The sequence below is a fragment of the Hypanus sabinus genome, chromosome 13, assembly GCF_030144855.1.
Source record: "Hypanus sabinus isolate sHypSab1 chromosome 13, sHypSab1.hap1, whole genome shotgun sequence".
Taxonomy (NCBI): domain Eukaryota; kingdom Metazoa; phylum Chordata; class Chondrichthyes; order Myliobatiformes; family Dasyatidae; genus Hypanus; species Hypanus sabinus.
Window position 1 is genome coordinate 89360978 of NC_082718.1, and position 17685 is coordinate 89378662.

Genomic DNA, 17685 nt, shown 5'->3' on the forward strand with positions numbered 1-17685 from the left:
GTGCTGAGAGGAGATGGTGAGAGAGGACGGGCAGAACAGATGAACAGACCATGCGAGATAGAAATAAAGGAACCACAAGACAAGAGAAAAGATGGAGGAGCATGAATAGAGGATAAAACTTTTCCAGTGAGACCACGTATCGTACACGTACAACATTAATTATTGCAGCTTTGTGTGCGCTGCCACTCGCAGTCTGGATTAGCCTTTACTGAAGATTTACTGGGCAATTATCTACTTCACATGTACCTTTCTTTTTCTGCCTCATTTTTCTGTGACAGGTTATCGCTTTTAAGTGGTGTGATGTCTATGATGGTCTTTTGTAATTCTTCAGACACCCTGATCCTAACTGGAGAGGTTTCTGCTGATTGTTCGGTGGCTGCAGAAAACAAGACGGAATTGTGATCGTATCTGTACAACACACAAACCATTTGGAATGTTGTTATGCAAATCATTATCTACAACTTACCCAACCCCTTTGAGGCAAGAACTCGTTAAAATACAACAATTTTAACTGCAAGCATAGGCAAACTGAATATAATTGACCCACCTTCTTTGCTCTTTCTCCCAGAGCATTTTTATCACCAGATTTTGCTTTAATTATTATCACAGTGTGAATAAAAAAATCAATTGCTAATTTAAAAAATATTTCAGTATTCACCGAATTTTTAATGTCTCTTCTTCACTACTGTACACTCTTCACAAGTGGGATTTCTAACTCCCAAGTATTTTTTTTAGGGGCAAGAATCTGCAGAAAGGAAGCCATATATTAAATTAAAATCTAATTAAACCCCTAACTTATTACACACAAAACTCTATCCAGCTACGGCCTCCAAGGTGTGATTGAAAGAAACCAGCCTAGAGAGGAAAGTTTATGATTACGACGTTACAATTTAAATATCAGATAACATTATATAATGTGTGAGAGTACCAGAGACGTCAGGGAAGTGTGGGCAGTCCAAAAACCAGCAGGGGTTAGAATTTGAGGCCTCGTTCATCTACACTGTTCAGCGAAAGGTCAAAATCGTCCCATTTAAACAAAATGAGCAATGGCGAACGAGAATTATTATCACTGACATACTCTGTGAAATTTGTCCTGCTGCCGCAAAACAACAGTGCAATATTTTTAGAATAATATAAATTACAATGGGAAATAGACCTAGAGAATTCCATCATTCTAAGATCCTCGCCATCCAGGCCAAGCTCTTTTCTCGCTGCTATCATCAGGTAGAAGGCACAGGAGCCTCAGAACTTACATCATCAGCTTCAAGAATCGTTACAACCCCTCAACCATCAGGCTCTTGAACAAAAGGTGATAACTACACTCACCTATTGAACATAGAATATAGAAATCTACAACACATTACAGGCCCTTCAGCCCAAAATGTTTTGCCAACCATGTAACCCTCTCCAGAAATTGCCTAGAATTTCCCTAGTGCATAGCCCTCTATTTTTCTAAGCTCCACGTACCTATCTAAGAGTCTCTTAAAAGACCCCACTTCCACCACCATTGCCGGTGCCTTTCACGCCCCCACCTCTCTCTGTGTGGAAAAACTTACCCCTGGCATCCCCTCGGTACCTATTTCCAAGCACCTTAAAACTATGCCCCCTCGTGTTAGCCATTTCAGCCCTGGGAAAAAGCCTCTGACTATCCACACGATCAATGCCTCTCATCATCTTATACACCTCTATCAGGTCACCTCTCATCCTCCGTCGCTCCAAGGAAAAAAGGCCGAGTTCACTCAGCCTATTCTCATAAGGTATTCCCTCCACTCGAGGCAACATCCTTGTAAATCTCCTCTGCACTCTCTCTATCGTATCCACATCCTTCCTGTAGTGAGGTGACCAGAGCTGAACACAGTACAAGTGGGGTTTGACCAAGGTCTTATATAGCCGTAACATAACCTCACAGCTCTTGAACTCGATCCAAATGCCTTCTTAACAACACTATCAACCTGTGCAGCAGCTTTGAGTATCCTATGGCCATGGAACCCAAGATCTCTCAGATCCTCCACACTACCAAGAGTCTTACCACTAATATTATATTGTCTTCAAATTTGACCTACTGAAAAGAACTACTTCACACTTATCTGGGTTGAACTCCATCAGCCACTTCTCAGCCCAGTTCTGCATCCTATCAATGTCCGAATGTAACCTCTGACAACCCCCCAGACTATCCACAACACCCCCAACTTTTGTGTCATCAGCAAACTTACTATCCCACCCTTTTACTTCCTCATCCAGGTCATTTATAAAAATCACGAAGAGTAAGGGTCCCAGAACAGACCCACCTCTGCTCACCGACCTCCATGCAGAATACGAACCAGCTACAACCATTCTTTGCCTTCTGTGGGCAAGCCAGTTCTGGATCCACAAAGCAAGGTCTCCTTGGGTACCATGTTTTCTCGCTTTCTGAAGGAGCCTTGCATGGGGAACCTTATCAACTTTGAACTTTGGAAGTAACTCAGGTGGCTGATGTTTTGGTTGAGTTGTTCTCCGATCTCGGCAATCATTTCCTCACCGTGCAAGACGACATCATCAGCGCGCTGTTAATTGTGGTGTCCTCTGAATGCTGGGCCTTTATATACTTAACAATCAGCTGATTGATGGTCATTTCAGAAACGCGACTGTGATGTGGGAGGGAAATCTTGTCGCTGATTGTCGCAGTGGTCTGGAACTTCGGCCGCATCGGCTCCTAAGCAGGATTGATTGGTAGTGCAAAACGAGAGGAAAAATACTGAGGTAGTGTTCATATTCATGGCTTGGTTCATTGTCCATTCAGAAATCCGATCGGCAGGAAAGAACCTGTTTCTGAAATGTTGAGGGTGTCCCTTCAGGCTCCTGTACCTCCTCTCCGATGGCCGTAATAAGAAGAGGGCACATCCTCGGTGATTTTGTGGGGCAGGGGGTCCTTAATGAATAACACTGCCTTTCTGTGGGAGGGATCGCTATCAAAACTGATACTCTCTCAGAAAGAATTCACATTGCTTGGTCTCAGAGATTCAGTCAATGCTGTATCTTTGAACCATCTTTTGTTCGGACAGCGCTCCATTCAAAGATGAGGAAGAAGAAGAATAGCCCTTAACTCGGCAATGGAGTTATCGGGGCACCGTCATGATGGTGTTTCCGTAGCAAGCTGTTCTTGTTTTTGCGAGGCCGAGTTGCTAGCTCGACGCTCAACCCGACTTGGATTCGAACTCGGGAACCTTCGCTCCAGAGTCTGGCGCTGATATTATTGCGAAACCAAGTGGGACATTCAAAGATGGCAGTGAGGTAAAATACTACATCCATACACATATCAGATTGGCTAAATATTGGATTAAATGATAAAATTCCCAATGCACTGACGTGTTACTGGGGTCTAAACAATGAATTAAACAGAACTTTACAGTATGGTAAACTACATTTCAGAAGGAATAGTAATCAGCAAGGCCGAGCATTTCTACATTGTCCTTTCACATGTATGAGTTGGTGCTCAAAAAAACCACAGGAACTAGGTTGCTTACCCCTGCAGATAATTCTGTTGCAGAGTACAGCCAACCTGATAAAATTAGAGCATAGATACCCAGTGGTCTGGAAGAATCCATATGAACCGATTATGACTAATCCAGTGAAGTTCCTAATGGGCCATTGTCATACCTGCCTTATAATAAAGGCTCTAAGCTAAAGAGATGTTGCTTCCTTTAACTCAATAAACCCCTGAAGTACATTGATGGAAGAAAGACATGGTGGCCAAGTGGAGATATTTGTAGGGAATTCCCGGCCAAAAGCTCATGTGGGGGCAATTCCACTGCGGATATAGTTAGGATACACTTCAGGGTAATAAAGGAGAGTTTTCTTCAGTGTTCAGGAAATGGCACAGAGCTGAGGTTGTTCAAAGATGCATAGTACTGTGCAAAAGTCTTAGGCGCTTAAGTATAGAGTGAGGGCTTCTAAGACTTCTGTACAGTCGGCCCTCCTTATCCGCAAATTCAACCAACCGCCAATCGCGAAAACATGGAAGTGCTCTTCCAGCACTTGTTGTTTGAGCATGTACAGACTTTTTTTTGCCATTATTCCCTAAACAATGCAGTATAACAACTATTTTACATAGCATTTACATTGTATTAGGTATTTTAAGTAATCTAGAGATGATTTAAAGTATACAGGAGGATGTGCTTGGGTTATCGTGGATCGGGATTGAAAAAAATCGGAAGTCGGAACAGATACGTCCGGTATTATTTAGCATCAGTTAGTCAAACGTTTGCATTCGTATATAGTATATATTTTACCTTTCTATGCATATAAAACACTTAAGAACATACGTTTCAGTGCCAGGATCAGGAAGTTCCCGAGTTCAATCTAGTGACAGATCGCTATCAAGTGCGCTCTCCACCGTGCAGAGTTGATGTGGAGAATCAAAAACCCAAAGCTCCAAAACCCATTAATTAACCACTGCGTTGCTTAGTAATAATTGTAGCTTTCACTGGGGCACAGCCTTTCTCAGTTTATCCTTTAAAATTGTACCGATCGTTGACCGACGTAGCCTAACGCTTTTCCAATGACCGATGGCGTTTCACCTCTTTCCGATCGCTTTATTATTTCCACTTTATTTTCAATCGTTATCGTATTTATTTTCGGGAACTGAAACACTGGGGATTCAGATCTCTGCCGCTGGGTCCTAATGCCCACCGCACTGAGACAGGTTAAATAAGGTCTTGGGTTCTGCTGGGTCCTAAGGTCCACCGCATTGAGACAGGTTGAATAAGGGACTTGAGCATCCACGAATTTTGGTATCCGTGAGGAGTCCCGGAACCAATCCCTTGCGGATAAGGAAGGCCGACTGTATTTGCCAATGTAGAGCGGAGAACGAGTTTGTAAATCTGGCAGGAGCAAAGGATGTTGGGAAGGATGAGGGTGGAACAGAAGGAGTGCCAGGGCAGGGGTTGGCTCAGATACAGGCACACCCAGCCCTGAGGCACCAGGCAATGTCATTTGATTCTCAACAATCGGTTTATTGATCATTTCAGAATGTCTCCCGGGGCTTCCCACTCCCTCCCCTCTCCCTTCCATTTTCCCAACTATGATTCTGTAGCAATGTACTACATACAGAGCTAGAGATGACACAGTCATTTTGAGACTAGTTTATTCAAACTTTGCGGCGCTGGCATTTAATCCCTAGTGCCCACCCTCTCCGGGCGGAAATGACGTCAGAGGTGCATTACCAAAGTCTCCCCCAGCGCGCTGGCTATTTGTCAGCCGGTTCGCCTGCGCAGGAAGTGGGTCGCCACAATTCCCCTCTCCCCGCCCCCTTCCCACTCTCAGTCCACAATGGAGATCCATATCAGAATCAGGTCTATCATCGCTCACATAGGTCAAGAAATTTGTATTTTTTTGTGTGGCAGCAGTGCAGTACATTAAATAAAATTACTACAGTACTGTGCAAAAGTCTTAGGCACCCTAGCTATACATACATGCCCGTAAGACGTTTGCATAGGCCTGTAGCACTAATGACCTCGGAGAGCTATCATGTGTTTTCTTTCAGCTTTGATAGTGATGCCTCAAATAGGCGACCTCCAGCACTCAGGACGAGCTCTTATTACTACCAAAAAACTTGGAGGAAGCCAAGATGAATAGGTAATCACTTAGTACCTGAAATGTAGATAAGCTGTTCCAAACTTTGGAGGGCAATATTGGAACAACTTCAAAGTACATTGATTATTAAATTATGTACAAATTATAAAACCTTGAGGTTTGTCTGCTTACAGGCAGCCACAAAACAAGAAACCTGAAAGAACCCAATTAAAAAAAAGCCCAACACCGGATATGCGGAGAAAGAGGGAAGATAAAACACAAATCTTGCAAACAATAGGAGCAAGCAACGGCACTCTATGAAAACAGGTCTAGTGCTTTCCCGGCGTAGATGAAGAATAAACTCTTCTCTGGCTTCCAGCCGGGTACAGGTATCGAGTTTAACTGATGTTCGTTGACAAACTCTGCCATCTTCGTCAGGGATGATGCCTAGATATGTCTAGCCCCATGGTACTTATACCCCCATTGTGTATCCCTCCTGATAGGTTAGTCCTCATCCAATCAGGTTTCTACTGTCTAACCCTGTTTACAATCGAATTCCAGTTCTCACTTAGAGCGAGACCTTCGTCCTGCACTCTAAACCAAATTGAGTCCATAGAGCCGAATCCCAGAGCAGGCAGAGTAGGCCCGTAGCCTCAGTACATCGTACCGTGATGTAAATCACCATGAAGCTTGCAGGCATGAAGTAGACAGCAGTGCCGCAGAGAAGGAGAGAACGTTGCTGGAGAGCGAGTGGAATCGGCCCGACGTAGCCTCTGGTCCCAACTCCCTGTCTACTTAGTCCATCCGGGCTGGCGTTTAAATCGTCCGAACACCAGATCGTGCCGCGGACTAGGACCTGGGCCCCGCTGTAGCGAGGTGATCTAGGCCTGTAACCCCCAGCCCAGCCCGAGGCCATTCTCTACCTTTCCAAATCGGCTCAGCAAGTTGGATCCAACTTTACTCCCAGTTTAGGTGGATGGGCTCCGAAACTACTCCCCCCTCAAATCGCTTGCATTGAACTTCGGAATAAAAAGCATCTCAAAAGTAGGAGGCAGCTGACCTAACATCACATCATTTGAATTCACGTTTGGTCTAATCACCTGGTGCCCCTTTTCAGATCTGAGCGGTCACTGTGTGCCCTCGTGACGGCATTCGAGCGGTTTCCAGCTGTGAACGAGTCGTCCGCTTTCATGATGAAGATGGATCTTGGTTGCATCTGTATTAAGCTGTAAATGCAGCAGCACTGCTTACAGAAGTTGACATCAAATGGATATTCGGCTTTGTTAAAACAATGCAGAAGTTGCCTCCCAGAAACATCAAAAAAACCAGATGGCAACACTTCACATTAAAAGTCTGCTTACAAGGGCACTAAATCTTATCACTGCTGTAATGGCATGACATCCGATCCATGTAAAGCAGCAGCTGTTGAGTAATACCATCACAACATCAGTATTTATTTGGATTTTAATACAGCCGTAAAACAACTAATTAGATTCTGAGTATTAGCTTAAGATTGTGTAATGCAGTATTAATTTGTAATAATTACTGGCTATGAATAAAAATGCCTTGTCGCCTCGTTGAATGATTATATTTTGATGTTTTATCCTAAGTCTCGTTAAATTAAACTTAATTCAAATAATGAAATCAATAACTGAGTAAATTCACCGAACTTCTGTGTTAACAGCTACTCTAAGCAGATTGGCTAACCTTCTGATATTTTACAATTGACCTGAAGTTTACATGAAACAAGTTGAAACACTTAATTCTAATTTTATTAATTTTAATGCCAGAAATAAATAGTATTTGGTTAGCTTGTTGATGGAGGAAGGGTGTGGTGGTGACTGAGGCAGCAAGAACTCACTTTTTCTTTTCTGTTCTTGCACTATTTTTCATTTATTATATATATCTTTTACTGTAACTGATTTATTTTTCTACATTTATCAGTTATTGCATTTTACTACTGCCACTATTAACAAATTTCATGAGATATGCCAGTGATATTAAACCTGATTCTGAACAGTCAGGATGGGAAACAATTTCTTCCCTCAGGCCATCAGGTTTCTGAACTCCCTGCCGCATCGCATTCAAAGTGTCACTGGTTAATCTGTTCTGTACCTGACAATATTTAATTTATGCTCTTTATTGTGCATAATTCATTTGTGGATTTTATCCTTACTTTCATAAGTCATAGTGTGTTGAGTACTACTGTGCATTACGCCCTGGTTCGGAGGAACATATTTGACAGTATGTAGTTAAGTGACAATAAACTTGATTTGAAAAACAGGTCTGCAGCTGGAATCAAAGTCAGTTGCCAAACCAAACTTATAAAAACTGGTCATTTGTTTTCCCACAGGCATGCCAACCACATCTAGACTACTGATACACAGCATTGTTACTCTGCAGAGAAAGACTCAGAAAGTTGGAGGAACTGAGCAAGGTCCGGAAATATCTACAGACGAAAATGGACAGTTGATGTTTCAGATCGAGACATTTAATCTTGACTTCATTTGACCCGCTGATTTCCTTCAGCTCTTTGTGCATTGCTCCAGATTCCAGCATCTGCAGTTGATCGGGACTCCATTGCTTTCTAGTCCATTCTGGAGCCTCTGACTTGGCAGAAAATGCCCGTCAGCTTGGCATCCTGGCACGCGGACATCAAACTGCTAAACTTTAAAAAGAAATGCAGGTTTTTCATAAGAAGGATTGACAACTCTCTACAACACTAACACCACAACCATCATGAGGAAACGTTGGAGATAGACTGGGCACACGATGGGAAGAGAGGCCAACTCCATCATCAAAACAGCACTTCATTGCACCCCTGAAGAGCAGAGGAAACGCGGGAGACCAAAGACAACATGGTGCCATACCACAGGGGCAGAAATGAGGACCCTGAACCACACTGGGGCAAAATAGAGAAGATGGCCAAGGACAGGCAGAGGTGGGGGACCTTCATTGTTGTCCTAAATGCCAGCGATGTAACAGAGTAATTCATAACACTAACACAGAGCTTATCCCACCACGAACTAAACCCTCCATCCGTCAGTGTGCAGGCTGAAACACCACCCCAGCCCATTGAGATTCACATCTTTCAAATAATCAGTGGCAAAGTGATGTTTGTAGCTAATCCTCTGCTCCTCATTTTGACATTATTCCCAAAGTCGTCAGTGCCTTATTAACAGTGACGTCTTCAAGCAAGGATCCCTTTTATTCAAAGAAGGAAACATTGTACTGTGGGACTGGTCAGCACACTCCTCGTCCATACTAGAATGGGATGGAATGAATGGAAGTTGGTAAGAGGTATCCTAGCCAGTTGCTGCTTATGGAACAGATGACAGGACTTGTGAAAATTACACGTCATGTGTGAGAGAGTTCAAGGAAGGGAAAGCACCTTGGCGATCCTCTCTTTCCGAGTTTGGACAAGAGCTTTGTGATTTTGTCTGATCTGTTGTTCTGGAGTGATGCAGATGGCGGGAATTCCCATGAGGCGGTACCACAGCACAGTGATTTGTTCAGTATTTTACAGTACAGGCAATTTCTGACGCTACCTGTAAGGACTTTGTACATGCTCTGGTGTCCTCCCACAGTCCAAAGACATACCGGTTGGTAGGTTAATTGGTCATTGTAAATTGTCCCATGGTTAGGCTAGGGTTAAACTGGGGTTTGCTGGGTGGCCTGGCTCAAAGGGCCAGAAGGGTCTATTCCTCTCTGTATGCCAATAGATAAATCCAATTGTCCTCAGGAGCAGGATAGAATAGAACATTATTGTCATTGCTCAAGACGAGATCATAGTGCTACCAACCCAAGGCACCCAGGGGAAGGTCTAGGGGGAATGCCCTGACTGATATTATGGATGGGTAATGAAGCTGCATCAGTTCCCAAGTAAACTCCCCAAAGATCTAAACTAAAATACAGAAAATGTTGGAAACAACACGCCAAATACTTGCTGTGAAGGGAGAAAGACGAAATTAACGCTTCAGGTCAAAGGCCCTTCCTCCGAACATGTCGTTCTTTTTACTCGTTTCAATTGCTAAAGCAGACTCTGTATTAACTCGAGCTTTGGTGGGTCAAAAGGCTTGACTTCAGTTCAAATTTCAAAGTTCAAAGTAAAACTTATTATCAGAGTACAAACGTGCCACCACATACAACCCAGAGATTCCTTTTCATTTGTGCAGTTACTGCTCCGTGCTTATTTGCTGATCCCCAACTGTGCTGGCCAGAAATTGGTTGAATTCAACAAAATGTTTGTTTAGGGTGATGGGGGTGTGTGGTTATTACATGTGTGTGTGAGAGAGAGTGAGAGAGAGTAGAGAGAGTGTGGGTGTGTGTAAGTGTGTGTGAGTGTGACAGTGTGTGTGTATGCGTGTGTGTATTTGCATATACATACACAGAGACAGCACTGGTGATATTTTTTGAGATCCCTACTTAAGGTGCTCTTGGGTGGTGGGGTAGAGATGCATCTCCACCAAGGGAGGTGTAAGGTGTTCCTTCCCTCTGCTAACCTGCAGGTCACCCTTGGGCAAGGTGTAGCACCTGCTTAGCCCCTGATCAGGGAGATGTGAAGCCATGGGAGCAGGTGGTGGATGGTCGTAAGAGCAGCTGGTACAAATCACGTCTTGATTATGTGACCACTGAAGCCAGGCAGACAATCTCTGACAAGAGTATTGATAATGACTGGGTTCACCTGTGTTGTAAAGACACTGCATCACCACTCAACCAGCTGATATACCTCGCTCTTGTATGCCTTCTCATCATGATCTGGAATTCTGCCAACAATAGTTATATTTTCAGCAAATTTATACATGACATTTGAGCTCTGCCTAGCCACACAGTCATGGGTGTAGAGAAAGTAGAGCAGGGGCGAAGTAAGCATCCTTGAGGTGCGTCAGTGGTGATTGTCAGCGAGGAGCGGATGTTATTTCCAATCCGTGCAGATTGTGGTCTTCTGGTTAGGAAGATAAGGATCCAGTTGCAGAGGGAGGTACAGAGGCCCAGGTTTTGGAGCTTTTCAATCAGACCTGCAGGAATGATTGTGTTAAACACTGAGCCGTAGTCAATAAATGGCAGCCTGCCGCAAGTATTAGTATTGTCCAGATGATCCAAGGCTGCGTGAGGAGTCAATGAGATCGCATCCGCTGTAGATATACTATGAAGATAGGCAAACTGCAGTGGGTCCAGTTCCTTACTTAGGCAGCAGTTGATTCTAGCCATTACCAGCCTCTCAAAAGCACTTCATCATTGTAGACGTGAGTGCTTCTGGAGTGCGGTAGTTGTTAAGGCAGCTCAGCCTGCCTGTTCTTCTTGGGCACTGGTATAATTGGTACAATTCCAACTGTGGCGATGAGAGATTGAATAAGTCTTTGAACACCCCCGCCAGTTGGTTGGCACAGGTTTCCACAGCCCTAACTGGTACACCTCAGGGCCTGTCGTCTTGCAAGGATTCACCCCCTTGAAAGACGTTCTAATGTTGGCTTCCGAGGCAGAGATCACAGACTCACTGAGTGCTGCAGGGTTCCTCAGAGCTATAGTTTTACTCTCCCTTCCAAAGCGAGCACAAACGGCATTGAGTTCATTTAGGAGCGAAGCAAAACTAGCATTCATGATATTAGGCTTTGACTTGTAGAAGTAATGGCCTGCAAACCCTGCCAGAGTTGACAGGTGGGTGGGAAAGGTAAAGGGCTGGAGAAGAAGGAATCTTTAAAAGGAGAAGAGAGTGGACCATGGGAGAAAGGGAAGAAAGAGGGGCTCCTGGGGGGGGTTATAGGCTATCGGTCCATGGCTTCCCCTTAGGCTGCACCAGGGTGCAGGAACAACACTTCATATTCCATCAAAGGAGCCTTCAATCTGACAGCATAAACCTTCATTTCTCCTTCCGTTAATTTTTCCTCTCCCTCTTCCTCCTCTTCTATTCCTCACTCTGCTTTCTTACCTCTTCTCACCTGCCTATCATCTCCCTCTGTTCTTCCCTTTCTCTCATGGTCCACTCCCCTCTCCTATCAAGTTCCTCCTTCTCCAGCCCTTTACCTTTTCCACTGATCAGAACAGAAAGAAGAATTCTCTATCTTCAGCAACTCCTAACAATTATACGTGCATGAATTGGAGTGGGTATAGGATTGATTGCAGAGACATTCCTCATACATTGGGCGTGCAGAGATTCTCAAAAGTCCTGACTTTTCGTGACTTGTTTTTGCTGTAGACACACTCTCCCAGCTCAAGGGGCCTGAACCCTCCTTCAGTGAATCGGAGCAAGGTTTCTGGGTCAAAGTAGTCCAGAGTAGACAGGAAGAGATCCGACTCAGATTTTGAAGAGTCAATGCTGTCAGTATCCATGTGGAATGACTCAAGCTGGTGGAGAACTAACCGGGCTTGCACATGCTGCAGTTAAAGATGGCAGTGCTTCTTCTGATTAGAGAGTCAAAAATGGATGCTGGTGTGTATAAAAGGCTGACAAAATAGCGGCAATTTTGCATTGTTTAAATAGCTAATATCTAACGCATTAAGCGAGGGAGAACTGCGCCATGTCTCCAACACTGACATAAACTAAAAATTAGTACAATCAGCTTATTTTGTCAAATACATAACTGTACAAGTCATAATTCAGTTTAAATAAGACCACTGTTAGTTTGATGCTGTCTGGGAATAATATGAGCAAAAACTAGACAGCTAGTAAATTTAATATTCTCACTTTCATATTCCACATGTCTGTTCTTCTGAAGTGTTTGGTCTCTCAATCCGATTCTCACACAGACGGGGCTCTGAACCACTGATCACAATTATCTGTGACCAGCTACACACCGTGCAATGAATTGTAATAGCCCCCAAAATAATCAACTAATTCCATCTCCAGCACACGCTGGGAGATCTACAATAAATCTACCAGTGCTTGCTTATACGCTAAGTTAAGATAATGGCAGTCTTAGAGAAGCTGCCCTTACGATACTTGCCTCAATGGCGGCCAACTGTTTGGCTCGTCTGGCGTACATGTCTCATGCCTTGGAAAGGGAGCCCGGTGTTGGAAGAACTATTAAATAGACCAGCTAGGCAGTAGCTTGATATTTTTACAATATCGCCCCATCATACAATCATCAAGCTCTACTGTACAGAAACAGTCCAGCCTGTTTAGTCCATGCCATCTGTAATTCTGGCTAGCCCTATTGACCATGACCCTCTATACCCCTCCCATCCACGTACTCACCCAAACTTCTTTCAAATGCTTCAACAGAACCCGCGTCTACCACTTCCACTAGCGCCTCGTTCCACACATGCACCACCCCCTGAGTGAAGAAGTTCCCCCTCAGGTTCACCTTTCACCCTTAGCCTGTGGTTCTAGCCTCACCCATCTTCAGCTTGTATTTACCCTATCTATACCCCTCAAAACTCTGTATGCTCCTCTGTGCCCTACCATTCACTGTGCAAGTCCTACCCTGGTTTGTCCTCCCAAAGTGCAACACTTCATACTTGTCTGCATTAAATTCCATCTGCCATTTTCCCAGCTGATCCATATCCCATTAAAGCTTTGATAACATTCCTAACATCTCAGCTAACATCCCAGATTATGTCCCACCAGAAGAGGTAGAAGCACACAAAGTAAAGGGAAATCCTGACATCATGAGTTTTCATGAGGCCCAAAGCCTAATACAGTTATAAGTCAAAGACCAGCCATCCTCTTCTCAGGAAGAGCTTGAGATGGGCAAGTTTTCATCCTTGCCAATCTCCCAAACAACTAATAAACATCTATTTTTAAAGGATAGAACAACTTCATTTCACTCCCAGTTTGGGCACAGACGTACAGGAAAATTCCCTCAATTTTGTCCCAAGGTATTCTTGAAAGTCATTCTACGACCAGAGACACAGAGAATATAGATGCTGTTACCAGAAGATACAATGAACCTGCTGGAGAAATTCAAGTGGCTTGAGAAGCATCTGGGGGGGGGGGGAAGAGGGATGGGCAGCGTTTCAAGTCAAATGGTCCTGGTGCAGATAAATCCTTCCCCACCATCCTCCCCCTTGCCCCACTGCTGAGCTCCTCCGACTGTTTGTCTTTTGATCTGGCAGAGACCCTGGTGTAGGATGGCTTTTTAAACTTCACACCAACACAAATCTTGCTTGTAGCTGTCCCCACATCTGCAGTTCATATTACCCAATATCTCAATACTTAGTGAAAGCTTAATGAAACAGAAAGCAAAGGGCATAATTTGCTGGACCAAGTCTTTGGCTCTATTATTACACACGGCTCTTATAAACAGCAAGAATGTACATATTATAAACATTCAGAATTAAACTCATTTCCATCCCAAATTAACAGCCCCCTGAGAATATTACATGATTACAAAAGATGATTTTGAACCCTGATTCATTTGGTGAAGACCTAGCTGTTAACATGGTTTAGTGAACTCATATCCCAGTTAGGTAATCCAATCTTTCCATTGTACTGAAAATATTTATGTGCTGTATAACTGATTAGCTGCAGAATCTGTGTTCAATCAGTGCTTTAATAGCTCAGCACATTTATGATAATAAATTTATTGATACAGTAATTACCTTGAATTGACATATAAATATGATTACTAATTAAAGTGAAAACCACTAAAGAGTTAGCTTCACTGGAATTGACTTCCATGCAGAGAGCAGCCACAGAGTATGCTTCTGCTCAACGATAAAACAAACTCCATAGATCATTGGTCACTGAGCAGATTGGCCACACTGAGGAGATCAAGGCCGTCGTGTTAAAGAAGATTGCACCTTTCCAATCATCATATTCCTAGGCAGTCCATTGAGGATGTGAACTTTTATCCTGATCGCAAGCAGGATATGAATGCCAAGGCTGTCCTCGTGGAGTATTTGTTTTTAAAGCATCTCACCCATACCTTCAACTGTCTGCTTAATTACAGGACCCGTCCTCAACCTGAAAGTTTGCGTTTCTGGTTTGCAAGGCAGAACCACAGTACTGTGGTCTACTTACAGGACTTAAATGTCAGAAAACAGGCCCAAACGGATCGTCATTGTTTCACAATGCCACTGCTAATAATGATGAATGAAATCAAAGGAAACTGAATACAGCTCTATAAAAGAGGGGCCATGATTTACAGGTTTGACTACTGGTTGGGTTGAGTTGATCTCTGATCTCGGCAATTCACTTGCAAATGTTTTGTCACCATACGAGGAGACACCCATCATGAGTGCAAATGAACAGTGCACTGATGACGTTCCCTCCTGTGGTGACAAAATGCTTGCAAGCGAATTGCCAAGATCAGAGAACAGCTCAACCCAGCCCAACCACCCGAGCAACACATTTTCCAAGTTATTTTCAATTTGAGTTTTCTGAAGGTGGCCTCACGTTAACAGGTAAATATTTAAATTCAACTTGGATTTTCATAAAACACTTGATGGGATACCTCACAGTCATCCAATTAATTAGTGGGAAGCTGGCTGGGAGTCAAAAGACGCTAGCACTGGTTGTGAATCTGTCTGGGAATCAATGTTATAGGGCCGTTAATTTTCAACCTCTGCATCATTGAACCGAACAAAGGTGCAGAATGCAATAATCTGCAGGTTTGAAAATGAAACTAACACTTGTGCTGCTTTGTGGAGAAGAATTAAATAGAAGGAGGTCTCCAAGTGTTAGAGACAAAGGCATCATTTGAAAAGTGACATCTAATGCTCACTGGTGGGAGAAGAAGCAGAACTTTAGTTTGTGGTGAGAGACAAAGATCTTGGTTTCATATATCGTCGTAGCATTGGGTTAGCAACCTAGAGGCACAATACAAGTTGTCATACTTAATCCAGGTGATATTTGGATCAACGCCAGAAAATTATGAAAATCTCTAGAGCTCCTAGAATAGTCAACTGGTTGACTAATGTCATATTGCTCCTTTGCACAAAGACCTAAACATGCCCAATATACAGGATTGTAAATAACTTGAACAGGCTCTCATTTGCAACTCTGACACTGTACCCATATAAGCTTACGGTAATTGAGGCTTGGTTAAACTACATATTCCTTCTCGTTAAGTACAATGCAACGTTGGCATTTGCTTCAAGGGGAATAGAGTATCAAAAACAAGGAGATAATGTTGAGCTTTTATAAGATACTAGTCAGGCTGCACTTACAGTATTGTCAACAGTTTGGGCCCCATATCTCAGAAAGGATGTGGGGGGTATTCTCATTGAAACCTACCGAACGTTGAATGGACTAGATAGGGAGGATGTGGCGAGTTTGTTTCCTATGATGGGGGTATCCAGGACTAGAGGGCACAGCCTCAAAATTGAAGGGTGACCCTTAATAATGAAGGTAAGGAGGAATTTTTTTTTAAAGCCAAAGAGTAGTGAATCTGTGGAATGCTCAGCCACAGACTATGGTGGAGGCCAGGCCCACTTAAGGTGGAAGTTGATTGGTCAGGGTATCAAAGGATACGGCGAGAAGGCAGGTGTATGGGGTTGAGTGGGGTCCAGGATCAGCCATGATGGAATGGCAGAGCAGACTTGATGTCCTAATCCTGCTCCTATATCTTATGGTCTTATTAGTCCAAGCTGTTGCATGTTCTCACATTCCAATATCTTTCACCAATGTTTGTTTGAATCCTGTCTTGCCCATAGGCTTCACCTCCCAATATGAGGACACAGTGAAGCAATCTCTATGGGAATGGTACGTGGTATCCCTTGAATTCATGGCTGTATAGGAACCCTGGGAGAGTTGCTGGCTTCAGATGATTTGACTGTAATCAGTGCAGAACCTTCATTTGGTATGACCTTTCACGCAAGGTTGTGAAAACACTTGTCCTTGTGAACTTATCAGGGAAGAATGGCAACGTAGAAGTTAGCACAAGACTTTACAGTACTAGCCGCCCGGGTTCAATTCCCGCTGAGTTTCTAAGTTCTCCTCGTGACAGCGTGGATTTCCTCTGGGTGCTCTGGTTTCTTCCCACAATCCAAAGCCATATCATTTGGTAGGTTAACTAGCCATTGTAAACTGTCCCGTGATTGGGCTACGGTTAAATCGGGGACTGCTGGGTGGCGCAGCTTGAAGTCTACTCCACGCCGTATCTCAATCAATAAGTTTGATAATTTAAGCAACTGTAGAAAATTATCAATACATTGCAAAGAAAATTACTAATTGATACTTTCACATTGATCTCCACTTCCACAATCTCCAGAATCTTTTCAAAATACAGAAACCACGTAACCAGACTCAACTTTCAAAAGTACAAATTCTGCAGATAGCTCATTATCTGAGGGCTTCCCTGCAACAGGTTCATTAATCGCCTGGAGTTCACCATTTACCTTCACAGCTGAGCAGCTCAGATTGTTTCTTACAGCACTTGAAGGTCTCCTTCTCTATGACAGTCTCCGGTTCATTGTGTTGGAGTTGGAGCAGCTTCTCCTCCAGATTTCGAGCTATTTCAAGAGAAGGGGCAGGATCTGGAAAGAGTTATTACAGAAAGGGCCTTTATGGAGTAATCTGACAATTATAATTGTGCCAACATTTTGATAGCTTCAAAGCGATGTACAGTTTGTCAGTCTTCGGTTAGAATAAAATACTTAGCTTTTGGAAGAATACTCATGTTAATAAATGTAGTTAAAATTTAGCCAGGTTTTCAACTGTTAAAGTAATAACTAGTCCCTTCATAAAAGAATGTTTCATCCTCCTGGACTCAAAGTTTCAATACCTTATCCATGAAGGTTCAGAATACAGCAAAGAGCTTACAAATAATTATTAAAAGACACCTTTCTGATTGACTGAGATGCATACACTGATAAAACGTACTGGAAAAATAAAATTCTATGTTTCGATGTACAAGCTGACTTTTATCTTCAGGAAGAGGCAAGCCCAGAGTTTGGAACTGGGTGGGTCAAAACAAAACCCAAGCGAGATGGAGATGTTGGCCAGAGACACTGGGAGTAGACGGAGATCCCAGAAGCAGTAATGAATTTAATGATCCAATCCCTTCTGTTAATGTGATATCAGCAATATTGTAAATTAAGATGAACTTAACTTTATAATATAATGCTCATTCTAAAGGGAATATAATTACATTTAGTGGAGTGGTGTGCGTAGCTGTGTAGAGAACTTTGGGGCATAGTGGGCTAATAGTTACGCCACTGGATTAGCCACAGTTCTGGACCATAGATCTGAAA

General features: G+C 43.3%; 1 protein-coding gene across 10 annotated transcripts in view; it reads right to left on the minus strand.

Moving 5' to 3' along the window:
• cux2b (cut-like homeobox 2b) overlaps positions 1-17685 on the minus strand; it is a 362613-nt gene that overhangs the window by 92571 nt on the left and 252357 nt on the right. For 8 of the 10 annotated variants that reach the window (XM_059988147.1, XM_059988138.1, XM_059988137.1 and 5 more), the window contains exons 5-6: positions 16831-16968; positions 247-376 (exon numbers count right to left, since the gene is read on the minus strand). In XM_059988147.1, the coding sequence (XP_059844130.1) occupies positions 247-376; positions 16831-16968 (268 nt within the window). The remainder of the gene's footprint in view (positions 1-246; positions 377-16830; positions 16969-17685) is intronic. The other 2 variants (XM_059988140.1, XM_059988145.1) reach the window with 2 other exon arrangements.